This window comes from Motacilla alba, chromosome 22 (assembly GCF_015832195.1).
Source record: "Motacilla alba alba isolate MOTALB_02 chromosome 22, Motacilla_alba_V1.0_pri, whole genome shotgun sequence".
NCBI lineage: Eukaryota > Metazoa > Chordata > Aves > Passeriformes > Motacillidae > Motacilla > Motacilla alba.
The window spans coordinates 251243-278372 of NC_052037.1; the positions used below are offsets into that span (position 1 = coordinate 251243).

At 64.0% G+C, this 27130-nt stretch overlaps 3 protein-coding genes across 8 annotated transcripts in view; 2 read left to right on the top strand and 1 right to left on the bottom strand.

The window, feature by feature from the left end:
* Nucleotides 1-27: 27 nt before the first annotated feature.
* PDLIM2 (PDZ and LIM domain 2) lies at nucleotides 28-6191 on the top strand. 5 transcript variants are annotated; one of them, XM_038160283.1, is made up of 10 exons: nucleotides 28-159; nucleotides 1528-1639; nucleotides 2011-2162; nucleotides 2484-2553; nucleotides 2636-2727; nucleotides 2821-2866; nucleotides 4486-4637; nucleotides 4919-5064; nucleotides 5140-5245; nucleotides 5689-6191. In XM_038160283.1, exons 2-10 carry the CDS (start codon nucleotides 1541-1543, stop codon nucleotides 5882-5884), a joined length of 1059 nt encoding a protein of 352 aa, XP_038016211.1. In that variant the 5' UTR covers nucleotides 28-159; nucleotides 1528-1540; the 3' UTR covers nucleotides 5885-6191. The 5 variants fall into 5 exon arrangements, with proteins under 5 accessions (XP_038016211.1, XP_038016212.1, XP_038016208.1 ...); XM_038160284.1 differs by lacking the exon at nucleotides 28-159 and adding an exon at nucleotides 234-458; XM_038160280.1 differs by lacking the exon at nucleotides 28-159 and adding an exon at nucleotides 531-569.
* Nucleotides 6192-6940: 749 nt separating this feature from the next.
* C22H8orf58 (chromosome 22 C8orf58 homolog) lies at nucleotides 6941-14621 on the top strand. The gene is given in 8 exon segments (XM_038160287.1): nucleotides 6941-7108; nucleotides 7111-7178; nucleotides 7180-7285; nucleotides 9131-9768; nucleotides 9853-9940; nucleotides 10247-10418; nucleotides 10420-11186; nucleotides 11767-14621. Coding segments are annotated over 7 exon segments (1269 nt in total). The 5' UTR covers nucleotides 6941-6942; the 3' UTR covers nucleotides 10451-11186; nucleotides 11767-14621.
* Nucleotides 12776-27130, bottom strand: part of BIN3 (bridging integrator 3) — a 46225-nt gene continuing 31870 nt past the window's right edge. The window contains exons 7-10 of one of the 2 annotated variants that reach the window (XM_038160285.1): nucleotides 22563-22704; nucleotides 19443-19577; nucleotides 13267-14450; nucleotides 12776-13110 (exon numbers count right to left, since the gene is read on the bottom strand). In XM_038160285.1, the coding sequence (XP_038016213.1) occupies nucleotides 14304-14450; nucleotides 19443-19577; nucleotides 22563-22704 (424 nt within the window). In that variant the 3' untranslated portion in view covers nucleotides 12776-13110; nucleotides 13267-14303. Of the gene's footprint in view, nucleotides 13111-13266; nucleotides 14451-19442; nucleotides 19578-22562; nucleotides 22705-27130 lie in introns of those variants that run through there. The other variant, XM_038160286.1, reaches the window with a different exon arrangement.

Sequence of the window (27130 nt, forward strand, 5' to 3'; positions counted from 1 at the left end):
CCGCTCCGCGCCGGGGCGGGTCCAGCCGCCGCCGTGCGCCCCGTCGGGGGGGTCCGTGCCCGCAGCCCGGCCCGGCCCGGCTCCTCCCGAGAGGCGGTGCCGTCCCGGGGCCGCGCTCGGCTCCGCAGCCCCGCGGGGCCGCCCGGCTCGGCCGCCCCGGTGAGTGCGCGGGGGCGCGGGGGGCGCGGGGGGCGCCGGCTGCGGCCGCGGGGGGGTTCCTCCATCGGGGTCCCGGGTGGAGAGGGATGTGCGGGCAGGTCCCGCCACCGCGTCCCCAAGTCCCCACGTCCCCGGATCGTCGCGAGTGCCAAGTCCCTGCGTGCCCAGGTCCCCGCGCCTCCTGGCATCGCCCGTCCCCGCCGCTCGCCCCGCGGGTGCCAGGCGGCGCCGCCACTCGCCGCGGGCACAAAGACATCGCTGTGCGGCGGGGACAGAGCCGGGAGGGAGCGGGGACACAGGTGGGTGCGGGGGGGCCGAGGAGGGGGCACGGACAGAGCTGGGGACGGGGATGGAGAAGGGGTGCAGGACCGAAGGGGAGGTGCAGGGACTGGAGAAGGGATGAGGGAGAGGTGAGGTGCAGCGTCTAAAGAAGGGGTGCAGGGTCCAGAGAAGAGGTGCAGGGCTGTCGGGGGGTCTGGGGTGGGTGTCCAGCTGGGTGTGAGGCTCCCCGGGCCGGCAGCCCTCGCTGGCCGGGGATGCTGAGCGGGGCTGGGCATGGGGAGGGGGTTTGGGGTTTCCTCCCGGCGCTGGAAGCCCAGCCCAGGAAATTCTTCCGGGCAGCCTCTCAAGCCCCTCTTTGTGCTCTTGGGATTTTTAACATTCCCGGCGGCTGCGGACGGGGTGCCCGGTGCCGGACGGGGTGCCCGGTTCCAGATGGGCTGCCCAGCTCCCCCAGGCTGTGGCGGGATGGGATCTGGTGTGGATTTAGGAGATGCGGCTGCCCATTCCCGCCCATCAAATCGGAGCCAAGGCTGCGCCGCTCACCGGGGTGGCGCGGGGGCCCTGTGCTACCCCCGGGGGATCCTCAGCGTCCTTTACCGGTGTGGATTTGCTGTGGGATGAAGGACCGGGGCTGCTGGTCCTCGCTGGGTGTCGGACGCTGCTGTGGTGAGCAGCAGAGCCCGTCCCTCGCTGCCACATCCTCCCCTCCAAACCCCACCGGCTCGGCTCTGCCAGGCCACAGCGCCGGCCTTGCTGCCAAGGCGTCACCGAGTTCTTGCCTCGCTCCAGCTCCTGGGAACGACCTTGGCTGTCTCAGCTGCACCACCGGGTGCCTGGGACCCCCTGGGCGCGGGGAGGAAGCTGCCAGCCCTGGGGGACAAGAGGAAGCGGTGGTGGCTGGTGACACCCTGCGAGGACCTGGGTCCCCTCCCCGGAAGGAAAGCGCTGCTGGCGCGGGGGACCCTCAGGGTGCAGCGGGGACAGGGAGGCCCTCGGTGTGTGGTCTGTGGGTAGGAGGAGGGGGGTCCCCTCTGCCTCATCCCCTCGGCGGCCGGGATCGCTGACACCTCGCTCCTGCCCGCCCAGAGCCGCCGCTGCCATGCCGGTGACGGTGACAGTGACACTGCCCGGCCCGGCCCCGTGGGGCTTCCGCATCTCCGGGGGAAGAGATTTCGGGAAGCCCATCACCGTCTCCAAGGTAGGAGCCCCCACGTCCCCCGGCCCCGGCAGGGCCGCCGGGCTCCGGGCGGGCCGGGCTGCTCCGGGGAGCGGATCCTGTTTGCCGTCCTTGGGGGATCCTGCTCCGTGGGAACGGCCCACGGCGGGTGACGGCGGCGGGGGGGCTCCCGTGGCCCCTGGGCTGGGCTGGGCCGTGCCAGATTTCCGGGTGGTGGTTCCAACGCCGCGGTCCCCTCCTGGCAGAGGGGCTGGCGCTGTTCTGGCAGGGCCCTGGCGGTTCCAGAGGGTGGGAGCATCCCGGCAGGGCGGGGGTCGGGGTTGGGGCTGCACGGGGGATGCTGCACCGCACGGGGGTCACCGGGGCGCACCCACGTCCCCTTCTCCGTGCAGGTGACGGAGCACGGGAAGGCGGCCGCGGGTGACCTCCGGCCGGGGGATGTCATTGTCACCATCAACGGCGAGAGCGCGGCCGAGATGCTCAACGTGGAGGCGCAGAACAAGATCAAGCAGAGCCCGGGGCAGCTCCGGCTGCAGGTGGAGAGGTGGGCGCTGGGGCCAGCGGTGTCTGCCCGCGGGCTGGGGTCCCCAACCACGTGTGTGTCACTTGTTCTCCCCCGCTCGGTGACTCCTGGGGCGGTGCCAGCCCCTCGGGAGCCTGTCCCGGCTCTCTAATTAAGGAGTCGGGTGCTAACGAGGCCAGGCGGCGCTGGCAGCCGTTACCCGGGCGGCTGGTCCCAGCTGGGGACACAGCTGCTGCCTCTGCGGCTCCCGGGGCTGCAGGGAAGGGTCACCGCGTGCTGTGCACAGCGGTTTGGGGCTCCCGGGGCAGATCCCAAACCCTGCTGCTCTCCCTTGGCCCTCAGGTCCCCGGTGCCATCTCCCAGCCACACCAACGGGGACACCTCACTGGAGAGGTTGGCCACGCATTTCCAGGTGAGCCCCGGGCAGCCCCCGCACACCCCGGCCCCCCAGCCAGGGCTGGTGGCAGCTGCTGGTGTCACCCTCCCCACCCCAGGACACGCTGTGGATGCCGAGTGAGAGTCAAAGTGCCCTGAGGACCCTCGACCCCAGCCTGGCATCCCTCACCCACCCAGCTGGCAGTGCCAGGTAAGGCTGCACCGGGCTGTGTGTGGGGCTGGGGGTGAGGAGGGGGCTGGCGAGGGCCAGGGACCCCCCTGATGGCTCCGTTCTCTCCCCCAGCTCACAGCCCTCGGAGCAGGAGTTCACCTGTCCCGGCCTCCGCCAGGTGAGCAGGGAGCTGGAGGGGCTGCAGGGGCCAGGCAGAGATGCTGGGGGAGCATCTGGGCACCAAAACCTTTTGAACCGAAAGCTATCCTGCCCTGATCCCCCATTTAAAGCCTCAAACCTCCCTGCCTTGAACCACCAAACCTTGCCCCTTTGCGATGCTAAACCTTCCCCCCTTGAGCCCCCAAATCACCTCAAACCACCCTCCTTTGAGCCCCAAAGCAACCCCACTCTGAGCCCCCAAACCACTCCCTCTGCACCCCCCACGGCCACGTCCCTGCCCGGCCCCGCGGTCCCTCGGGGTCCCCGTCTGCGGTGGCGGCCGCGGGTGTCCCCTCCCCGCCGCGCTGGCAGCACCCCCGGCCCCGCGGGCACCGCCGCACCTGCCCAGGGATGTTTTGCTCCTCTTGGCAGCGGCGCCAGCCCGGGGAGGCCAAACCAGTTTGGGAAGGCCCAGCCCCGCTCCCGCCAGCCCGGGGCACCGGGGTGTTGGCCGGGCAGGGACCCGCGGCCCGGCGCACCCCCGCGGCCGTGGGACACCCCGGGAGCGGGATCGGGATGCGCCGGGAGTGGGAGCGAGACGCCCGGGGGCTGGATGCCTCCTCCACCCCCAGCTCAGTCCCGGGATGCCCGCGGCCGCCCCATCCTCCCTGCGGGCAGCCGCTGGCTCCGGGCTTGGCGTCTCCCTCCTTTCCTCCTCCCCGCTTTCTCTTTTTCTTGTTTTTCAAGCCCAAATTGGGAAACGCCGCGGCCCCGAGCGCGGCCCTTCCCAGCTGCCTTTGGCCGCAGCCCCGGCCGCCCCTTGGCTCCTCCGGCCGCCCGCTCCCTCCTTCCTCCCCGGCTCCTTGTTTGCTTTGGTGCCGGCTCCGAAGGGTCCCTCCCCGTCCCGCAGGGTCCATCCCTGCCCCGGAGGGTCCCTCCCAGCTCCGCCACAGGGTTGGGGACATGAGGGTGCCGTGCCCGGAGCCCCCACCCCAGCCCCTGTGCCCCGGGGTGGCGGGGGATGGCTGCCCTGGGATCCATCCCGCTCTTCCTCGCATCCCGGGCCGGGCTGGCGCTGGATGCCGCCAGGGATGAGGCCAAGGCCCGGCTCCTCCCGTGTCTAATTTTAGCTCATCCCTCGTGACCCCGCAGAGCCTCGGCGCTGCCCCTCTCCCTCTCCAGGGGTCCGGGCAGGGGGTCCCCGTGCCCTGTGCCCACCCCGGGGTCCCGCGGGGATTCGTTCCCGTCTGCGTGGCAGCTGCTCCCGCCAACATCGGCTTCCACTTAGCCGGGGCTCCGCTTCCCGGCCTCGCCGGGGCCGCTAAGCAGGAGCAGATGAGGGGAGGGACGGGCGCAGGCGCTGGGTTACGGGCTGGGGGTGCTGCCCCGGCCCCTCCGGGGGGTCCCACTGGCCCCGGCCTGGGTGGGAAGGAGGAGCAGCAGCCCCACGGAGCATCCCTGCATCCCTCTGGAGACCTGGGCTTGGGGAAAGCCCCTGGGCCTGCTCCGGGTGTCCTTGGGGTGCCTGGGGGGAGAGGGGGGCTCTGTGGGCACCCTCAGGCCATTTTGGGGGCTGCTGCAGCGCCCCAGCCCAGCCCGGCCCCCCCCCAGGACATCCGTCACTTCTCCCCCTGCCAGGAGCGACGCCTGAGCCGCCAGAGCAGCTCCCCGGGAGCCGTCCTGCCTCCGCCCCCCCGCCCACCCTCACCGGAGCTCGGAGCCCCCCAAAACCCCCGGGCAACCCCCAGGGAGAGGCGCCTCTCCTCCCCCTCCGCCAGCACCTGCCACAGGTACGGAGCGGGCTGGGGGCTCTGTGGGGGGGACCCGCGGCAGGGCAGCCCCCGGCCCCGTGTCCCCACGCCGCTTTGTCACCCGTGGGTGCCGAGGGAGCCCGTGGAAAGGGTTAACTCACCTGCAGGCAGGTGGGGCCGTGGGAGGGCCGGGCAGGCTGGGGCAGCTCCCCGGGTGGAGGGAGCAGGTGGCGGACGCGCTGTGGGGTGCAGCCGGGTGGATCCCGGAATCCGGGCTCTGGGAACCCCCCCAAAATCTCCCCTCGGGCTGCGCCCCGCAGCCAGGGCTCGGAGCCGGCCATGAGGCGCTTGGAGGAGGACTCGGAGGTCTACAAGATGCTGCAGGAGAACCGGGAGCTGCGGGCGGCCCCGCGGCAATCCAGCACCTTCCGCCTGCTCCAGGAGGCGCTGGAGGATGAGGAAGGAGGTGAGGGGGGCACGGAGGGAGGCGGGAGGTCTGGCGCGGGGGTGGCAGGACTCTGACGGCCTCGTGTCCCCTCAGGAGGGCCCGCAGCCCCCTTCCCCAGCCGGCTCTCGGCCGGGGCCCGCAAGCCCGTGGCCGGGGTGCAGAAGCTGCACGTCTGTGAGAAGTGCGGGAGCAGCATCGCGTGAGTGGGGCTGGGGGCGCGGGGGGGTCCCGGGGCTGGGTCCATTTGGCTGGCAAAGCCAAAAGGGGCCGCTCGCAGGCGCGGGGCAAGATCTGTCCCTGACATTGCTCCCGGCAGGGATAAAATAATCCGGGGTGTGGGTGGGGCAGGTCCCGGGCCAGGATCCACCCCTGCTGTCACCGCCGGAGGGGTAAAAATGGGGCTGACTGGGGGTGGGAATGGGGCTGGGGGTCCGGGGGCCCCAGGGCAGGATCCATCCTTGCCATTGCTCCTTCAGGGAGAAAATGGGGGCGGTCCTGGGGTGTGAGTGGGGCCGGGGTGGTCCCAGGGCGGGATCCATCCCTTCCGTCGCTCCAGGGCCGCGATGGGGCTGAGCCCGGGTGGGAGGGGACCCTGGGGACACACGGAGTGGCTGGGCTGAGCGCCTGTCCCCACCCCCGCAGGACACAGGCGGTGCGGATCCAGGACGGCCGCTACCGCCACCCGTCCTGCTACACCTGCGCCGACTGCGGCCTGAGCCTGAAGATGCGCGGCCACTTCTGGGTGGGGGACGAGCTGTTCTGCGAGAAACACGCCCGCCTGCGCTACCAGGGACCCCCGGGGGGGCCCGTGCCCCGCCCCGTGTCCCCCCGCTCCTGAGCCCAGCATCCCCCGTGACCCCAGGGCTGTCCCACCCCGCCGCGGCAGGGCTGGGCTGGGGGCTGCGGGCGCTGCCAGCCTGGGGATGATGGGATCGGGGGGGACGCCATGCAGCCTCCCCCTCCGCGGGTGTGTGTGACGAGCTGGGTGAGTTCTCAGCCTGGGGGACACCGAGGGGACACTGGGGAGGGTTGGCTTGAGCACTTGGGTACCGGAGAGGGGCTGGCACCGCTTGTGCACTGACTGCAAAGGGCTTCTCCGAGGAATTAAACCAGATTCTTTTCAAATATAATATATATTTGCTGCACTGCCGCGTCTGCTCTGTGCCGCGACCCCAGGGCAGGGGGAAGGAGGGTTCTGCCCCAAACCCGGGATGCACACAGGGACCCCCCCCAGACCCCTCAGCCCTCCTGCCTGCTCCCGGGGTGGGGGTCCAGGTGCTCCGGTGCCGCTCCTTGTCCTGCTCCCGGGAAGGTCAGGGCTGCCCGCAGGGCTGGCTGGCCCCTCCCTGCGTCCCTGGGAGGTGTCCGGGTTTATTGGGGGCCATCGGTCGAGGCCTTTGTCCCGCTCCAGGTGCTCTTATCACCCCTCCCCGCCCTCCGTGCCCGCGTGCACGGAGATGGCTTTGCTGTTATCTGGGATTGGCTGTTATCTGGGATTCGCTGTTATCTTGGGATTCGCTCTTATCAGCGGCCTGGGAGTGACCTGTCCCTTCCCCTGTCCCTCTGCAGCAGGGACGGCCAGGACCACCCCTCCCCTCCAGCCTGGGGTCTCACGGGGGTCTGTTTGGGCTGTGCCACGGCCCCCCGTGCACCCCGGGCTCGGTCACGGAGCTCTCACCATCGAATTCCCAACTGATCATCCCAGAGCAGCTGGGGCTGCCCCGGATCCCTGGCAGTGCCCAAGGCCAGGGTGGAAGGAGCTGGCACAGTGGGAGGTGTCCCTGCCATGGCAGGGATGGCACTGGGTGGGCTTGAAGGTCCCAACCCAACCATTCCACGGCTCTATGACACCCAGGGAGGATGATGATGATGATGATGATGATGATGATGATGATGATGATGATGATGATGATGATGGTCCTGCCCTTCTCCCGCCCTCTCCACACAGCAAAAAGAGGAACAAACGCTTTGAGCCCTCCTGGGATAACACATTTGAGGCTGGGGGTGAAGGGGCTGCCCGGGCAGGGGGCGGCCCCCCACCCCCGCCCCGCCCCGGGGCTGTGCCGCCCCCGGCCCTGCCCCATAAAGCGGCGGAGGAGCAGCCCCCGTGCTCCCCGCCCGGCTCCCGGTGCTCCCGGCCCGTTCCCCGTTCCCGGTTCCACCCCTCGCTCCCGGCGCATCCCGAGGATGCTGCGCCGCCGCGGAGCCTTCGCGGTGCGGCCGCTCCGTGGTGACCTCGGTGAGTCGGTGTCCCCCGGGGCTGTGGAGGCCCCCCCGGGGCTGGCCTGGGCTGGGGGGTCCCTCGGGGTCTCCAGCCTGCGAGGATGACGCCGGAGGGGATCCTCGGGGATCTCTGCTTCGAGGTGTCTGTGCTGGAGAGGGAACCTGGGCTCCTTGGAACCCCAGTTTGTGTTTGTGCTTGAGAAGGAACCCGGGGGCTCCCCAGAACCCCCAATTTGTGCTAAAGGGGGTCCCTGGAGCCCTGGTTTCCATCCCACTCCCTGCCGGGAGGGGCCCGGGCTGCTGGCTGCGCTGGGAATTCAGGTTTTCCCTTCCCGTGTTTGGGCTGACGGGCCGGTGCCCGTCCCCAAATGCAGCGTGGGGGTCCCCAAAACCCAGGGCCCATCTCCTGAGCGCCTCAGCTGCGGCTGTGCCGGGACCCCTCCAGCAGCAGCGTCTGGGAGGTGCCGGGGGCTGAGCTGCCAACGCGGGGGGCACCCCCAGGAGGGGCTGGTGGGGACCCCCACGCCTCTTCTCGCCCTGCCAGTGCCCCCCACTCCCGTGGGGCCGCGGTGACACCCCCGTGGTGGCGGGGGAAGCGGCCCCTGGGCCCGCGGGGTCCTGGAGCCTGCGGAGCTGCGGTGTGTGGGAACCGGGATGCTGGCAGCGGCCACGGAGCCGCGGTGCAGGGGCTGCCCCCCGGAATTCCTGGGATTCAATCCTGCTGGGGCGGACGGGCTGTCCCCGGCATTGCTGGGATTCAATCCCGCTGAACGGCCGGATTGTCCCGGCGCTGGCTGCGACTTCCCGGCTCCCCTCGGCCTCCCCAGCCCCCGAGGGATGCACGGTGAGTGCTGTGGCTGCAGGAGGGGCAGGAATTTGGGAGCACTGGGACCCCCGAGCGGTGAATTCGGCCCACGCTGGAGCCCCGAGTGAGTTTTCTGGAATTCGGTGGGATGCAGGCGGCACCTGGCTGCCTGCCGGCGCCCAAACAACCCTCTCGCCTTCCCGGCCGGGTGGGAAGGGAGTCCTTAACCACTGGCCCAGCCAGTATCGCCGATCCCAAACCCTGCGAGGAACCAGTTGGGAACCGGTCCTGTAATGAGGTGCCTCTGGATGCAGGGCCCGTCGCCGGCTGGGGTGGCTATAAAAGGGAGCGCCGGGACGCGCGCCCGGCACTCGGCTCTGGCTCCCGGCGATGTGGGGTGGCTCCCGCGCCGTCTGGAAGAGGAGGTTCAGCTGCTGTGAGTGCGTTCGAGGGGGTGCCGAGCCCCCGAGCGGGGCTTTGGGGGGTGGGCAGCCTGCAGGAGGTGCCGAAGCTCCGCTGCCGCCGCCCTGAGCCCGCGGCCCGGCCGGGAAGGGAGCGAGTGCTGGGCAAGGAGCGCCGAGACCCTGCCGCGGGTGCGGCACAATCCCCCCTGGAGCTGCGGGGTGCTGGGGGGCACATCCCGGCTGGCGATGCCACCCATTCCGTGGGGACAAGTGCGAGGAGCTGGTGGCGCTGGAGCCATCCCGGACCCGGGATCCCTCGGCCGCGCTGTGTGCCGGGCTGCCGGCGCTGAGCTGGAGCGCGATACAGAAGAACCCGGCTCGAAAGCCCTACCCAGGTCAGGGTGGGGGCCGTGGGTGCCCCCCAGCAGCTCCGCTCGGGAGGAGGAGGAGGATGGTGGAGGCCAGGGCCGTGTTTTTGGGGAGTAGAGACAACACACTGGGGTTGTAGGAGCGTGTTCCCAGCTGCTGGCAGTGGGGAGAGCAGCCTTGGGCACGGTTGGAGCTGCTCCAGGGGGCTCGGAGGGTGGTGGGCACCCAGTTTTCTGCCCAGGGACCCCCCAGCTGAGCCCACCGCTCCTCCCTTCCCCCGCAGATGGTCCCTGGGAGTCGGCCGAGAGCTGCATCGTGCGCACCTCCGCCAGCGTCTACCGCCGGCTGCAGGAGAGCCCGCGGCAGCCCCCGCGGAGAATGAGCACCCGGGGACCCTCCCCGCCGCCACCGCAGCCCCCCAGCAGCCCCCCGGCCGGCGGGAGGCTCCTCAAGTCCGAGTCCGAGGATTCCGGCGTGGAGATGGCCAGCAACGAGCACTCGCCCTCCACCCCGCTGGGCTCCGAGAGCCGCTTCTCCCTGGATGGTTTCCCGGCAGAGAAGCCCCCCGGAGAGGAGCCCCCCCGGAGCCGCTCGGGCAGCAGGAGGCTGCTGCAGGCGGCGCAGCGGAGCAGGAGGCAGCGCTGCCCGCGGCAGCTCGGCCGGCGCAGCGCCAGCGCCGCCGACCTGGCCGAGCCCCCGCGGGACGCCGAGGAGACCGAGGGGGCGGCGGAGGCCGCGGCGGGGGCGGCTCGGCCGCCTCGGGACCCCCGGGCCGTGCCCGAGGCCGCGGTGTCGGGGCAGGGGCTGCGCTACCTGGAGCACGTGTGCCAGATGCTGGAGCGCCTGGCGCGGCTGCAGCAGGACAACCGCGCCCTCCGGCAGCAGGCGGCCGGAGCCCGCTGCGCCCGCCCGGCCACCCTGGTGAGGGCCGGGAGGAGGGGGATGCACGGGGAGGGCGTGTGGGGGTCCCAGCTCACAGCCTGCCTGTCCTCTCCTCGCCCGCAGCCCAGCCGGCAGCCCCCGAGGCAGGATTTGGGCACCTGGAGGGGTGAGGGGTTCCGGCCGCGCTCCTGCTCCGACAGCCAGGCGCCAGGTGAGCGCGGTGGGCTCGGGAATGACGGGAATGGGGCCAGGTGAGCGCGGTGGGCTCGGGAATGACGGGACTGGGGCCAGGTGAGCGCGGTAGGCTCGGGAATGGGGCCAGGTGAGTGGGGTGGGCTCGGGAATGACGGGACCTGGCGCCAGGTGAGCGCTGGGGGATGCAGGAGTGGCAGCGCCGGTGCCAGGTGAACGGGATGGGATGGCGGCACCTGGCAGCAGGTGAGGGGGGCTGCACGTGGGATGGCAGCACGATGCCAGCCCGGCCCCCGAGCTTGACCAGCTTTGTTTCCCCTTGCAGCAGCCGAGCCCGGGTCGTGCCGGAGGTTGTGGGGACACTCGGTCAGCTCCCCCAGCCTGCTGGACCCCGCCGAGGGCGGGGCGGGGGTCCCGGCACCGGACAAGGTACGGCCGGGGGGGTCGGGGAGCGGCAGGGGGGTCCCTCGGGTGTCCCCGCTGACCCCCCCTCTCCCGCAGGACGGGCGCTCGCACTGGGGCCGGGTGAAGGTGCTGCTCACCCGCCTGACCCGCCGCTCCCTGCGCGGCGGCCGGTGCAGGTAGGCCGGCGGGTCCCGCTCCCACCGCCACACCTGGACGGAGGAACTGCGTCACACCTCACCCTATGACGTCACGCCGGCGCGGGGCCGGTCCCCGGCCTGGCGCACCCCCTTCACCTTTTTTTCCCCCAATAAAGTCTTTTCACCGATAAAGAGGCGGCTCTCAGCGAGGTGCTTGCTGTCGCGCCGTGACGTCACGCCCCTAAACCCGGCGTGACGTCACGCAAGGGCGCGTCACTGCCGCATCACTTCCGAGGGCTTTCCCGCCCCTTTTGTCCCACCGGGCCCGGACCCAGGGACGGCCCAAGCGGCTCCCGAGCCCCCTCCCCGCTCAGCCCCGGCCGGCTCCGGAGGGGTCCCGCTGCCTGGGGCTGGGGGTGAAGCTCGTCCTTCCCCCGAACCCCGAAGCCTCCCCCCGGAACCCCCCGGCTGCTCCGCGGGGCTTGCTGAGGAAGGGGCGCCGGGGGTCCCCGCCGGGGCGGGATGATGCTCCCGGGAGCATCGCGGCTTTCTCGGGGGGCCTCCCCAGTTCGGGGGGTGGAGGAGGAGGGTGAGGAAGGGGATTCGAGGCTGTTTTGGCGCTGCTGGAGCCCCTCCTGGTGTCGCCAGCTCTGCGCGGGACGGGCCGGTGCCGCGGGAGAGGAAGATGCTGCCCCGAGGCGCGGCCAGGCGCTCTCCCATCAGGTACCCCGTCATCCCTCCCTTTCCCCCCTTCCTGCCGGTTTCCTACCGTCACTCGGGGTTTTCTCCTTCCCGGCGGTGAATCCTGGAGCGCCTCCCGGCACCGCTCCCGCCCGGCCGCCCCGGGGACATCCCTGGAGCCACAGCGTCCCGCGTCCCACCGCTCCTTCCCGGGAACCGTGAGTGCTCGTCCCCGCCGTGCCCATCCTCACGGCACGGCCTGGGGAGACAGGGGGTCCCTGGCAGTACCCCCGGCTGGGTCACAGCCTGATCGGGGGTGCTGAAGGGTTTTTGGAGGGTGTGTTTTATCCTTGTCCCTCCCTTTCCAGCGTCAAACCCCTTCCCATCGCTCCCCCTCTGCTCTCCTGAGCTCCCCGCGGCGAGGAGCGATGGGGAGGGGCTCGGGGAGGTGGGGGAGGGCACGGCTGGGTGCTCCCGGTGTGGGGTGGGGGTCTGGGCACCCCTCCCCTGCTGCCCCTCTGCCACCTCCATCTTCCCCCTCACCGGGACCCGGCTGACTCCCAGGGGCTGATCCCAAGGAAATGGCCGAGGCTGGTCCAGGTGATGCTGATTCTCCTTCCAGGGCCCAGGTGAGGAGGAGGAAGGAGGTCTGAGCCCCTCTGTCCCACCCCAGCCCCCCTGAATCACCTGGAACAAGGGGAAGCTCCCGAGCATCTGCCAAGGAAAATCCAGGTGTGGATCCAGATGTGTGCTGGTGTTGGCAGGCCTGGAGAGGGTTAATTCCTCCTATTTATGAGGAGAATCCTCGGGATTGGTGGTGGGCTGGCATCTGCTAAAGCTGTCCTGGGGGACTGGGGAGGAAGGGGGACAGCTGGGATTGCTGCAGCCACTGGGCTAACCCGGAACTCCTGATGGAGGGAAAAAGGAGGAAGATTTGCTCGGCAGCAGGGAACGCTCTCTGTGCTGGCACGGCCCCAGTGCCACTCACGGATCCTCCTGGGACGCTGCTGCCCTTCCCTCTGCTCCTGGAGCGCTGATGAACCTCACCCAGGGGTGCCTCAGCCACCGAGGCTGAGCACGTTCCTCATCATAGAGTGAGTTTTCCCTTCCTGCCAGCTCTCCCTATTAATGCCGGGATCTTGTGGGTGGTGCAAAACCCGGCAATTATCCACTTTTTACTATAAAAGATGGAATTCTCCTCCCCAACCGCTGCGGAGAGTAGGCAGAGTGAATCCCTGGGAACGCCTGGGTTTGAGTTTCCATGGGTGACATCCCTCTCCCGAGTGCTGGGAGGGCAGGAGCTGGTGGCACAGAGCAGGAGCTGGGATTTGTGGATGCTCGGAGTGCAGGACAGGAGGGATGCTGGGGAGGTCTGCCTGTGCCACACAGCGTGACAGTGATGTAGGCAAAGCCACCAGGTGGGTTCAGGTGAGCCCAGGTGGGCTTGAATCTGGCCAGGAATCAACACCTCCAGGCCACAGAGGGGTCTTGGCCCATTTGGGAGCCACACTGAGGTCTGCAGGGCTCAGATCCCGTGGGGGAGCGTGTCCCTTGCTCGGGCTCACGGGCTCCATGCGTGGCAGTTAAATATATATATAAATATCTGTATTCTGTATATTTAGCATCCCTGCTCTGGGTAACCGTGGCAACTGGGTTTATTTTGCTTAAACCTGGCCTGGCATGTGATGTGGTTGGGAAGGAACAGCCGAGGGGAGAGGGAGGGATGAAGTTCTCCATGCTGGGAGCTGGGGAGGAGCCTTGGCACGGGATGCTCTTGGGGGGACTCCACTGTGTCCCTGCACTGGGGACAGCCACCAGCATTCCCACGGCTCTGTTCCATCCCCTTTGCTCCAGCTGGGAAGGGAAGGTTTGGTTTTCAGGGGTTCCATCCCCGTTTTCTGCTGGCCTTCCCAGGACACCCCTGAGCTCCGTGCCCTGTCCCGTGCAGGTTTGCCAAACCCAGGTCCTGGCAGGAAGAGGAAGATGGTTTCCCTGGTGTCTGGAGCCATGTGCCCTCACCTGGAGCCTCTTGCCACCCCAAGGCAGAGAAGGGACCTTTGTCATGTCCACCAGAACCTCTCCAGGGTGGCTTCCAACCCCTATCCCATGAACATCTGCTCACCCCAGGGCACCGCAGCAGCCTGTCCTTATCCTTCACGGCTCCAGCTCAGGCCCGAATGTCCTCGGCTGTACTGGAAAACTCCGTTCCTCGTGCTCTGGGGCCTTTTCCTTCCCGCGCCGCCACGGGGGGAATGGATGCTCGATCCCAGCTCTCCCTCCCAGGGACACCCCGAGTCCCCCGCGTCCCCTGCAGTGGCGGCCGGGCGGCGGCAGAGGGCGACAGCGGCCCGGCGGTGACGGCGACAGCGACCCGGCCCCGGCGGTGACAGCGACACCGACCCGGCCCCGGCGGTGACAGCGACACCGACCCGGCCCCGGCGCTGGCACCGACCCGGCCCCGGCGGCGACAGCGACACCGACCCGGACCCGGCCCCGGTGGTGACAGCGACCCGGCCCCGGCCGCGCTGCGCTGCCAAAAACTTTATTGGGGACAAGCCACGGAGTCCCCGCGGCCCTTCCCACACACCGAGGAGGGGCTGAAGCCCCCAGTTTTCCATAGGTTTGCTCCTGGCTGGGATTCTCCCTTAGGGATGTCCCCATCTGTCCCTGCTCTGGCGCCCCCTGTCCCCACCCTGCACTCCCCAGCTCTGGGGTACAGGCTCTCTGTACCACTGCTGGGAAAAGGGGCACGGATGCTCGCCATGAGAAGCATCACCCTCTCCCCGTACCTCAAAAACGGGATTTGAGATTTCACCCTCCCCTGAGGGGACCACTGGGCTACTAAGGCACAAAATGAGGGGAAGGAGTCGGGGTCTCACCCTCTGGGCTCTGGGGGTGCTAAGAGAGGCTGGAACCTGGGAAAATCCAGCACCCCACATCCCACTCCCCATCTTCAGCCAGGCAGGATCGCTCCCTTTCCTGCTCCTCCACACCCCAAAATTGAAGGCAAAACTCATTCAGGGACTGACGAAGACGATGCAGACCCTGGCAGGAGCCCCGGGGTGGCGGGAGCAGCTCCAGCCCCACAAGACCATCCCTGGGAGGGGGGCTGGGGCGAAAGGGGGGGATCCCCATCCCCTCCCCCTGCCCGGCCTGGCCTCAGTCGTCGGCCACGATGGAGAGCGCGCGGAGCTCGCTGAGCTTGGCGTCGTTCTCCCGCTCGCGCTGCTCGTCGCTCAGCCCGGGCCGGTCGATCTGCGCCGTCAGGTCCCCAAAAATCTTGTGCATCTCCGTGTAGTAGACAACCTGTTGGATGAAGGGGGGTTGGGGAGGGAGGGGAATGGGGGTCTCCTCCCCGGCCCAGCCCCCGCGGGTGCCCTCGGCAGCCCCTCGCCGCGGCGTTGGTGTCTGAAATAGCTGCCTCCCACGCGGCCGCGCCGCCCCCTCGGATTATTACAACTCAACACATTTTAATAACGCGCTGCCCTTCTCCGCTCGCTTCCCATCTGCGAGCCGCGCGTGCGGGGCTGCCACCGGCACCGCCACCCTCCCGCAGCCGCCCCGTCCCCTCGTTTGTCACCGGTGCCACCCGCACGAGCCGCCCGCCCGCGCTGCCCGCGGCCCGCCGGGCACGGCGAGGGGCTGGGCGAGGGGGCACGCCCGGCAGCGCCGTGCCCCGCGCGAAGCACGGCGAGGAGGAGGAGGAGGGGTGTGTTAATAACGTGCTAATTAGCGCAGCCAATTATCTCCGGCAGCGAGCAGCGCTTGCCGGCGCGGGAGCCCGTGGGTCAGCGCAGGCAGATGGCAGCGGGGTGGCTGCTCGGGCGCGGGCTCCAGCGGGGACAGGGGGGCTCCCAGCCCTGCCTGGGACACCCTCGGGGCTGTGGGACCCCCCTGGTGTCGCGGGACCCTCGGTGCTGCGGGACCCCCAGCCCTGCCTGTGGGAGCCCCAGCTCGGGGGTGCCCAGCCCTGCCTGTGCGACCCCCAAGTACTGCTTGGGGCACTCCTGGGGCTGCGGGGAGCCCAGCGCTGCCTGTGAGACCCCCGGAACTGCAGAACCTCTGGGTACCACAGAACCCTTTGCATTGTAGGGCCCCCGGGTGCCACGGGATCCTCAGACCCTCCTGTGGGACCCCTGGCGCTGCAGGACCCCTGGCGCTGTGCCAGCTGTGGGATCCTGTCCTGGGTACTCCTCCACATCCCTCAGGGAGGGATTGGGGAGCGCAGCCCCCCAGGGTGGGCAATGCCAGCGTTGTCCCCATTTCCCAGAAGGGCCCCAGCAGCTCCAGCAGCACCGGTGCTGAGACATCCACGGTCTCCATGGAGACCAGCTCCCCTAATCCTGCTCCAAACGATGCCGATTTTGGGCAGGCCTGAGGGGGAATGGTGGGGATCCACACCGCAGGGCTGGCTGCCTGAACCCCCCTTCCCAGGCCTGCCCGTGCCGGGGGCCGGGGGCTGCTCCGTGGCCGGGGCTCCCCACGCAGCGGCGCTGGCTGAGTCACTGCTCATTTACACGGTGACTAACGAACCCCGCACAGGGCTGAGCTGGCAGGGGCCCCCCAAAATGCCTGCACGCCCCCTAAACCACAACCCCACAGCTGGGTCACCCCGAACATCCTCTGAACCCCCCTGCCAGCAAGAGATGCCAAAACCACCCGAAATCCCTCGGCAATGCCACAGGTGAGCAGGGATCTGGGGGGCAGGGGTGCCCAGCGGGGTGCCAGAGCCCTGGAGCAGCTCTCCATGTCCCTTGTCCCCAGCCTGGAGTCAGCTGGGCTCTGCTCAGTCACATACGGCCACGTGGCACTGCCAATTCCAGCACGGAAAAAGCTGAATCTTGTCGGGGTGGCAGGCTGGAGGCAGATGCTGCCCCCAGGATTGTCCCCAGGGTTGTCCTCCACGATTTGGGGACATCTGTCCCTCGGGATTGGTCTCAGGATTGTTCCCCAGGATTTGGGGACAATTGTCCCCCAGGACTGGCTCCAGAATTGCCCTTCCACCCCAATCCCTGAGGATTTCTCCAGGACCAGGACTGTGCCTTAGGATTGTCCCCAGGATTCTCCCCCAGGATTTTTCTCAGGATTGAGCCCAGGACTGTCCCCAATGGACTGACCCCAGGACTGCCCTCAACGATTGAGCCCAGGACTGTCCCCAATGGACTGACGCCAGTATTGTCCCCAGTGGATTGACCCCAGTATTGTTCCCAGGACTGTCCCCCAGGATTTTCCTCAGGATTGAGCCCAGGACTGTCCCCAATGGACTGACCCCCAGGACTGTCCCCAGGATTGTCCCCAGGATTGTTCCCCAGCATCCACACCGCACAGAACGGGCAGAGCAGAGCTAACTCCTTGGTGCTGCTCCCCCTCCACCCACATCCTGCAGCCCGCGATCCCTTCCCGAGGGACACCCTGTGTCCCCAGGGCCTGCTGGGTGTCCCTGGGGACGCTCCTCTCCCCCAGCAGGCCCAGAGCAGAACCAGCTGGCAGCACCCGGTCGCTGCCGTGCCTCGCCAGCCGAGTCTCCCCAGCTTCAGCAGCAAAATCCCCCTGGCATCGACCCCCCATGATTCCTCCTTTGAAACAGGAGTGAAAACCCTCCCAGGGAGGGGATGCACCCCAAACTGGTGACAGTGACAGGGGGCAGCCAGCTCACCCTGCCCTACCTGCTCTGCCAGCCCAGTACTTTTCCAGCTATGGATGCCATATGCTCCGTCCCCATCCCATCAAATCCCAGCTCCAACTCGCCTTTGAGCCTGAGCCAACGGCCCCAAGTCCACCTGTCTTGAACTAATTCTGTTTGGGGACGCTGTGTTCCGTGGATTTTCTATAGATCCTGGCCACAATGGCCCAGGGGCTGCTTGTCTGGGGCAGCCCTACCCAAAACAAACCCAGGGGTGCTGCCAGGGCCAGGCTCCCCCAGCCCACAGCACCATCCCTGCCTGCCAGCCCCATCTTTCCCCCCATTCCACTCAAATCCAAAGGAATCTGGTGTTTTCTAGCTGGAAAATAAAGCACAAAGCGGGAAGGAAGTGCTGCTCACGCCTCACACCAGCGACAGCTCCAAAATCTCCCCCTTTCATCTCCATGTGGCCACTTCAAAGCCCCCAGCCAGGGAAACATTTGCCTCCCTTGGCTTGGCCCGGGCCCGTGGGTGGAGAGAAGAATTCGGTGTTGAATGTTACAGCCCTGCGAGCTCGGGACATGTCCCGGCGTCAGGAGCCACCCAGCCCCGGGAGCGCAGCCAGCCTGTGCCATGGGAACTCGCCCGCCCGCCCGGGGAAGAGCCTTGGGAGGGTCTCCCTGGGTCAAAGCCATGGAGGTGCTGGGAAGCAGGGTCCTTCCCCTTCCCCGAGAGGCAGCTGGTCCCTTCCCAGCTCATGGTGGCACTGGACGGTGTCACTGTCACACAATTTGTCTTGCTTTAACTCCCGGCTGCCTCCAGGGCTGAACAATTGGCAAAATGACACGGTTTTGCCTTTGGATGGTGGGTTTGTCCCAGAGAGAAACAAGCCCAAAGTCACAGCACCCTGCACAGGGCCAGCTGATCCCAGTCCCACCCCATCCAGCCTTTCCTTGGGGGATTCATCTCCACTCCAGCCTCATCCCACTCCTAAAGAGGCACCTGCAGAAAAGGCTGAAAATAGAAATTATATCGAGGAACAGAACCCCCCCAGCTGTTGATCAGCTCGGGGAGGCACAGAGGGAGGGAAAGCTGGGCAGCATTCCCATGCCAGCTCTCAGCTGGGATGGGGATGCTCCTGCCTGCCCTTCCCAGCCAGGTGCCTGCAGGTGAGCAGTGCTGAGCTGACTCAGGGCTCCGGCTGCTATTCCTGGCTCGCCCCTGACTCACTACCTTGGGCAAATCACATCCCTTTTCCATTTCATTTCAGCCGCTTCAGTGGGAAAACGCTTCGCAGAGCTCCCGAGCCAGGGGGGCACAGGGAGCCCACACCCAGCCTCGGCACAAACATTCCAAGCTCTCCTCCCAGCATCACTCCCCGGGGGTGGAAGGATGCGGCCAGCGCCGGGAAGGAAGAGGGATGAGGCTCCCAGGGAGGCTGGCAGGGAGGGAGGGATGCGAGGAGCTGCATCCATCTGGGACCAGCTTGAAGTCCAGCCTACGGGGGATGCATCAGCTTTGTTGTGACGCTGCCTTTTTGGGTGTTCAAAACGGGATTTCACTCGGTTTTCCCAACAAATTCCTCACCTGAAGAGAGGCAGGGCAGATAGACGGGAAAGAAAGCAGAGGACTCCCACGGAAGAAGAGGGATATGGATGGAGAGTCTCACAAACAGCCCCAGCAGTGACACCCTGCTGCTCCCTGCCTGCAGCCCTGGGCGCTCCCAGCGCACCTATCCCAACGACCTTCTCGCCCCAAATTCTTTGGGAATCGGGACACAAACGGAGCGAGAAGCCAGAGGGACAAAGCTGAGGAAACCCACGGATCACAAACCCCGGAGGGGGCAGAGAACATTCAGGTTTCAAGGTCTCACCCATGGAGGGGGTCCACAGGGGGAAAGGGCCAGCAAGACTCTGCGGTGGTTCCGGGAATTGTGGTTATTCCGGGCTGGAACAGGGAGCCCCGCGCCCGATTGCTAAGGGAACAGCAGGAACAGCATCCCCAGCACCCACCCTGCGGCGCAGGGAGCATCGGCACCATCTGGTAGGTGAATCAGCCTGCAGACAACTCGCTGGCAGCTCCGCAGAGAGGCCCCCCCAAGTCGGAGGTGAGATGGAACACGTGCTCCCGGCACCTCCCGGCGGCCCCCCCGCAGCGCACCTGGGTCCCTGCGGCAGCTCCCGGCCCCGGAATGCCGCAGGAAAACGCCCACGGCGAGGGCAGCGCCCGGTCCCGCCCTGCTCCCGGCGCTGGACCGCCCCGGGAGCTGCGAAACGGGGGGCCAGAGGTTCTCAAAGCTCGGTGAGATCCCAACCCTGCCCCTGTGCAGCCCAAGGGAAAGGGCAAAGGGAGAAGGGAGGAGGAGGAGGAGGAGCAGCAGCACGTTCTGAAGGAAGCTGGAGGATGGAAATGAAAGCTGGTGGTTATTCAGGGCACCTCTTCCTGCAGATCTCTGGGGTGGAGATATCCCAGGAGCCTCTTCTCCACTCACCAGGAGCCACAAAATGAACCCAAACACCTCAAACCTAATCAAGCCCTGAGCTCAGGACTCCAAATTCAAGGAGAAGGCATTCCCAGGTGGATAAAGCCATGGAATTCCGTGGAATAAAGTACGGGCAGGGCTGGAACTGTGGGACAGGACAGGACACAGGTACCAGGAAGGGACAATGTCTCACCTGTGCCCGGACCAGCGACTCAAAGCTGGGTTTGAAGTAATCGATGCGGCTGCTGTAGAATTTGGGCATCTCCTCCAGGAGCTGCTTGTTCTTGGCTTCAAAGTCCTCCTTCACCGGGCGCAGCTCCTCCCGGGCCTGTGGGGGACACAGGGGGGTCAGACTCCTGGGACAAGGCTCCTGCTGGCAGGGAGGCCACCCCAGGACAATGGGCTGCTTTGCTTGGTTGTGGGGATGAGCAGTGAGCAGCCTGGTGGGACCCATGGGATCACCCAAAGGAATCTGGTGGGATCCATGTGACCATTCAATGGTGGAACTCAAGTGACCATCCAGTGGGACCTGGTGGGACCCAAGTGACCATTCAATGGAACCTGATGGGACCCAAGTGACCAGTTAATGGATCATGATGGGACCATCCAGTGGACCCTGGTAGGATCCAAGAGACCATTCAATGGACCCTGGTGAGATCCAAGAGACCATTCAACGGACCCTGGTGGGATCCAAGAGACCATTCAATGGACCCTGGTGGGATCCAAGAGACCATTCAATGGACAGTGGTGGGATCCAAGAGACCATTCAATGGACCCTGGTGGGATCCAAGAGCCCATTCAATGGACCCTGGTGGGATCCAACTGACCAGTTAATAGAACCTGGTGGGACTCAAGTGACCTCTCAACGGAACCTGGTGGGTCCCAAGTGAGCAGTTGATGGATCCGGACGGGACCATCCAATGGACCCATGCTCTGACCCTGGAAAGCCACAGGACACCCAGAGAGTTTGTGCCTTCTCTCCTTCAGAAAAACATGGACAGAACCCATTCCCAGAGCTCAGTCAGGCTGGAGAACGTCCCTGGCCACATCCTCGTCCCCTCAGCCTGCGATTCCCAGGAGCGTCGCTCCGGGATCCTGCCCCCACCATCACCGTGACCTTCAGCTCAGTGCATCCAACTGGCTCCTTTAAACAGAGCGTGGGGAGAACGGGAAATGTCTCTGGGATGGTGTGGAAAAGGGCAGGAGGGGGTGGGCTGTGAAACATTAGACCAGTTCAAGTCTGCCATTTAATCCCGGTGCCATTCCGACGGGAGGGGGGAGCGGGAGAGCCCGGCCCGGCCGCGGCGCCGGCCCCGGGGACAGGGACAGCGTGCCAGGGACACAGCATGGACTGGGCTCCAGGCTGGAAAAGCCTGGAATCATCCCAGCCAAGGAGCAAATTCATCATTTGTCATGAGGCTGGGAGCGTTGAAACTCCCAGGATGGAGTTCATGGGATGGAAGTCATGGGGAAAAGTCCTGGGATGGAGTTCATGGGGAAAACTCCTGGGATGGAGTTCATGGGATGGAGTTCATGGGGAAAACTCCTGGGATGGAGTTCATGGGGAAAACTCCTGGGATGGAGTTCATGGGATGGAGTTCATGGGGAAAACTCCTGGGATGGAGTTCATGGGATGGAGTTCATGGGGAAAACTCCTGGGATGGAGTTCATGGGATGGAGTTCATGGGGAAAACTCCTGGGATGGAGTTCATGGGGAAAACTCCTGGGATGGAGTTCATGGGATGGAGTTCATGGGGAAAACTCCTGGGATGGAGTTCATGGGATGGAGTTCATGGGGAAAACTCCTGGGATGGAGTTCATGGGGAAAACTCCTGGAATGGAGTTCATGGGGAAGAACTCCTGGGATGGAATTCATGGGGAAAAACTTCTGGGATGGGGCCAGGGGAAAACTCCTCGGATAGAGTTCATGGGGGAAACTCCTGGGATGGAGTTCATGGGATGGAAGTCATGGGGAAAACTCCTGGGATGGAGTTCATGGGGGAAAACTCCTGGGATGGAGTTCATGGGGAAAAACTCCTGGGATGGAGCCGGGGAAAACTCCTGGGATGGAGTTCATGGGATGAAACTCCTGGGATGGAGTTCATGGGATGGAACTCACAGGGAAAACTCCCGGGATGGAGTTCATGGGGAAAACTCCTGGGGGAAAACTTCCAGGATGGAGTTCATGGGAAAAACTTCCAGGATGGAGTTCATGGGGGAAAACTCCCCAGATGGTGCTCACAGGGGAAACTCCCGGGATAGAACTCACAGGGGAAGCTCCCAGGATGGATTTCACAGGGGGCAGAAGAGCAGAAAACCTGGAGCAAACAACGGATGTAAATTTGCAGCTCAATAATTAAAAATAACTGGATGAGATGAGGCCCTTTCCCATCAAATCCAGACTCTGGATACCCCAGGTTCAGGCTTGCTCAAGACTCCCTCTCACAGGTGCTTAAACTTGGTTAAGACTTTTTTTTTTGGGGGGGAGGGGGAATTAGATCAAAAGTTCATTAAGAGGAAAAAATATATGAAATAACTAAACCCTGCTTAATCACCAGGACAAAAGAATTCCCATTTTTCCAGCCCCAGCTTTAGTCGCTGAGGCTGAGCAAAATAAGCTGCTTACTGTTAAACCAGAGGTGCCTTTTGTTCAGGCTGTTATTTAACACAAAACTTTGGTTTTGGGGGGAAATTCATCAGAAAAACACATTTTCTTTGACTCTGAGAATCAATTGTTCCTGGGAGGATCAAGCCACGTGCTGCTGGAGCAACAGATTTTGGGGGAAAACGCTGGGGAAGATTTGATTAAAGAAAAACAACACAAAACCAACAAACTCATCACGATTTCGCTGAAATTCGGGAGAGAGCAAAAAGAATCTGGCAAAACTTCCTGTTAACCAATTACTGCAATTTTCCAAGACAAATTTTTTGGGAACAGGTGGCAAACATAAAGCTGGGAAACGCTCTGATCTGCTCCCTTCCCCATCCAGCTGCTCGCTCAGACGCGGAGGTCGGGGGGAACCCCCCTGTGCCTCGACCTCAGCGCTGGCTCCGAGCTCCCCCAGAGCTCCCAGGGCTCTGATTCCATTTTCTCTCGGAAAAAATTCCATTTTCTCTTAGCAAAGCAGCTCCTTCCCTTCACCGAGCGCTCGAAACCAGCATTGTGCTGTCAAAAATGTGATTTTTACACGGATAAAAGACGTCCTCCCGAAATGTTCCATTCGTGGCACGGATGCCAGAGAGGAGGGAAAAGCTCTTCCCGAGTTTTCCCAGGAACGCCGCTGGGATTGTGGCTCTGGGGACACCTCAGTACCTGGTGAAGCTTGGCCAGCACGGGGCCAGTTCTTTCCTTTTCCTCGTATTTTTCCACCTTGGACTGCAGGCGTTTGTAGTCCTGCAGCGTCTGCTCCCGGCGCTTCACGGCCATGTTCAGGCTCGGGAAGACGCTGCTGAACCTGGAAAAAAAAAGATGGAAAAGGCTCGGGATGGGATATTTTGAGTGGATGAAGCATCCAAGGAAATTGTGGCGCACCCTGGTCCAGCAGGAAGTTCCCTGCTGTGACACTGGGTGAGATTTTTCCAAGCCAAACCATCCCAGAATTCGGAATATTCTCAATTAATGTTGTGATTCCCCAGTTCCTGGGTTGGAGGGGGAAAGAAGAGGTAGAGAAGTTGAAATGAAAGTCCAGGAAAAATAAACAATGAGTGCAAAACAAATATTAACTGCAGATTAAATTTTAAATGAATACAGTTAATTTAGAGTTAATAATTAAATATTAGCTGTATTATTTTTTCACACAATTTTTTCCTTTTTGGATACCGTTTTTGGCTTTTTTTTTTTTAGTTTTTTGTGCTTTTTTAGTTAATTTTTTGCTTTTTCTGATTAATTTTTTTTGTTCTTTTTTCAGCAAATTTTTGCTCTTTTTGGGTCACAAACCCAGCTGAAGAGGAGCCCTGAGCCCTCCCCAGAAGGATTCACAGCATCCAACAATTTACCCAGGCGATGGGAAAGATTCCTATTATTAAAATGTGTTACAAATTGAGGAAACATGAACATCTGATGGAGAATATTTTTGAATGTGACAGAAAAGGGAAAAGCAGGAACTGGAACGTTGCTCCTGCCTCTTAATTCCAGGAAATCGAATTATCCCAGGGGATACCAGGGCTGTGGGTTGGGATCAAAAAGGTGATGCTCCCTCTGGAGATATAATTTAATATTCATAAATTCCAGGGTGATTTTGGGGGGGTTGAGGCCAGGGATTGGTGGTGAAAAATTTCTCTGAGCAGCCTGGCGACGGATTTGACTTCCACAAGGGAACAAACAGCTTTCCCACCTCTTAAAATGGAACAAACAAATTAGAAATAGAAATAGAAATCCGACTTGGGGGGCCATTAGCAAAGAGAAAAGACACAAAAGTCACTTGACAAGTGTCATTTGCTTTGGATGTGACCCAGATCCAGGGTTCAGGCGGAACCACGGGTGTTCCCAGCCACTCCAGCCCTATTAAAATCCCATTTTCTGCTTGCTCTGGAGGGTGCTGATGGGCTGGGCTGGTGGGTGCTGAGAGAAAACTTTCATCCCTGAGCCTCACTTTGCAAAGGGCGAACGCCAGGAGCAGGGAGAGGAGGGAATTTTTGTGTTCCAAGAGCTCGTGTGGAGCATCCCCGGGCGAGAGGCTGAGCTGGGGATGTGATCCTTCAATCCTGCCTGCTCCTGCACATCCCCCGAGGCTGGCACAGAACAAATCCACACAAATATAAATATAAACATATATCCCATGATATTCTCCCTCTGTTGCAACAGATCGGGGACGAGGAACAACCTGGAAAAGTCATCAGGGAGCTGCTCCAGCTGCCCGGAGAGGATCAGATGCTCTGCCCTGACATTGCTTTTTATGGCCACCATCCCACACGATCCCATTATATTTAAATGGGAGCCATGTCCTGGACGCAGCAGGCTCCAGGCACGGCCTCACCAGCTCCCGGGCTGCCAAAATCTCTCCTGCCTCTTTGTAAAGTCCAAAAATGTGCCCCAGGAGAACGGTCAGGGCAACGGGGATGGAGGGAGGGGTGGCCAGGTTGAGAGGTCTCATGGGACACTGGTTTGGGGTCACAGGATCAGGGAATGCTTTGGGCTGGAAAGGACCTTCAGGACACTCCAGCTGGGGCAGAGACTCTTCCACCGGCCCAGGAGGTTCCAAGCCCACTCCAGCCTGGCCTGGAGCACTTCCAGGGATGTTTTTGTGCCAGGGATGCCCTTTCCCAGCATGGCACACATGCAATGCCAGCAGCTTGAGGTCACAGCTCCCGCAGGAATTTCTCCCAATTATTAATGATGGGAAGGAGGATCCCATCAGCCCAGAGGCTTTCCTGGTTTATTTTATGTTCTGTCCCTGCTGGGGGAGGTTTGGGAAGGACACAAAACCTAAAGCAGGGAATAAAGACAATGGGGAAGAGCTGAGCTGCTCCTCCACAGTGGGGATCCAGGCATGGCAATGCCAGAAGAGATTCCAGGCTGGAGGCTGGGGAACCCTCCCTTCCCTGCTGTGACCAAGCCCTGAGCACGGCCACCACATCCAGCAAACCTTGGAAAACCCTTCCTGAGACGTCCCCAAACCACCGAGCCTCGTGCTGGCACCCAAAGCCAGCTGCCAGCGGGGCCTTCCTGCCCCTTCCCTGCCACTTGCCCGGGCTCCTGCCTGGCAGAGCCACGGGACTCCAGCGAAGTCACACGCAGCCACTTCCACCCCCAACCCTTCCCCTCGCAAAAAGCAGCCAGGGAGGGCTCACAAGACGATCAGCGACGCAGTTTCCAATCACTTTGAAGTTAAATCTGGGCTTTAAAAAGGGAGGAAAACATTATTTTTAATTTTTTCCCCCCTTTTTTATTCCCGGTATGGACTCGGTGCAATTTCGCAGCCCGTAATGGAAGGACACTGTGCTCAGGCAGAGCTTTAAAAAATATCTACAGGGCTGGATCTGAAGAGGCTGGAGCTGTGTAGGCACAGCAGCTCCTGTCTCACAAGGACTTTTAATGCATAGATTATACGCTGCATTTCCGAGAGCAGGGGGGGCCCAGCTCCCCGGAGCTGCAGCTCTGAGTGTCCTGAGCTCCAACCTGGCCACTGGGAACTGTGGAATCCCACACTGCCCTGGCTGGGAAGAGACCTTGGATCACCCTGTTCCACCCCCTGCCATGGGCAGGGCACTTTCCACTGTCCCAGGGTGCTCCAAGCCCCATCCAAGCCCTGTCCAAGCCCTGTCCAAGCTGGCCTTGGGCACTTGCAGAGATGAGGAAGTGTTTTCCAGCTTCTCTGGGCAACCTGTGCCCCCCCGTCCTCACAGGGAAGAATTCCTTCCCAATGTCCTGTTTAAATCTCCCCTTTTTTAGTTCAAAACCAACCCCATCACTATTGCAGGTTCCCTCAGTGTGGCTGTCCTCCACCAGCAAAGGGTTGGGTCATTTGTGGCTGAGCTCTCCCTTGCCAGCTGAGCTCTCCTTGGGCCAGCCAAGCTCACCCTGTGCCCACTGAGCCCTCCCTGTGCCCACTGAACTCTCCCTGTGCCCACTGAGCTCTCCTTGGGCCAGCCAAGCTCTCCCTGTGCCCACTGAGCCCTCCCTGTGCCCACTGAGCTCTCCTTGGGCCAGCCAAGCTCACCCTGTGCCCACTGAGCCCTCCCTGTGCCCACTGAGCTCTCCTTGGGCCAGCCAAGCTCTCCCTGTAGGAGTTAAGCTCTCCCTATGCCCATCAAGCTTTTCTTGTGCCACCTGCTCCAGCTGAGCCCTCCCTGTGCCCGCTGAGCTCTCCCTGTGCCCAAGGAGCTCTCCCTGTGTCCACTGAGCCCTCCCTGTGCCCACCGAGCTCTTCCTGTGCCCACCGAGCCCTCCCTGTGCCAGCTGAGCCCTCCCTGTGCCCACTGAGCCCTCCCTGTGCCCAAGGAGCTCTCCCTGTGCCCAAGGAGCTCTCCCTGCTCCAGCTGAGCTCTCCCTGTGCCCACTGAGCCCTCCCTGTGCCAGCCAAGCTCTCCCTGTGCCCACTGAGCTCTCCCTCTGCCCAAGGAGCCCTCCCTGTGCCCACTGAGCTCTCCCTGTGCCCACTGAGCCCTCCCTGTGCCCGCTGAGCTCTCCCTGTGCCCACCAAGCTCTCCCTGTGCCCGCCGAGCCCTCCCTGTGCCAGCTGAGCCCTCCCTGTGCCCAAGGAGCTCTCCCTGTGCCCACTGAGCCCTCCCTGTGCCAGCTGAGCCCTCCCTGTGCCCTCTGAGCCCTCCCCATGCCCACTGAGCCCTCCCTGTGCCCAAGGAGCTCTCCCTGTGCCCTCTGAGCCCTCCCCATGCCCACTGAGCCCTCCCTGTGCCCAAGGAGCTCTCCCTGTGCCCTCTGAGCCCTCCCTGTGCCCACCAAGCCCTCCCCATGCCCACTGAACTCTTCCCACAGCCCCCCAGGTTCCATTTCCAGGCAGGATCAGCCCAGCTCAGGCAGGGAAGGAGCTTCCCTGGGCTGCTCCGGACTGAGGCAGAGCTGCCTCTGCTCCTGAAGGAATCAGGGAATCCTGAACTACCCGCGAGCCCAGCGGCTCTGAGCTCCCCTGGGACTCAAGGAGAAGGGGTTTCGAGTCCTGCCCAGGATTTTCTCCCTGTGTGGACAGAAACACGATCCCAGGGTGAGTGCCAGGGGTGCCAAACACCCGTGCACGGGGAGAGGGAGAGCCGGGCTCCTGCCGAGTTATTGCGAGGAATTCCTGACTCCACACGTGGCCCCGGCGTCTCCACAACCATCGTTATTGACAAATGCTCCTGCTGCAGAGCCTCTGCCATCCAGACACGGCCAAGGCCTCCCAGAACACCCCTGCAAGGATCGGGAGTTTTCCAAAGCCTTTGGAG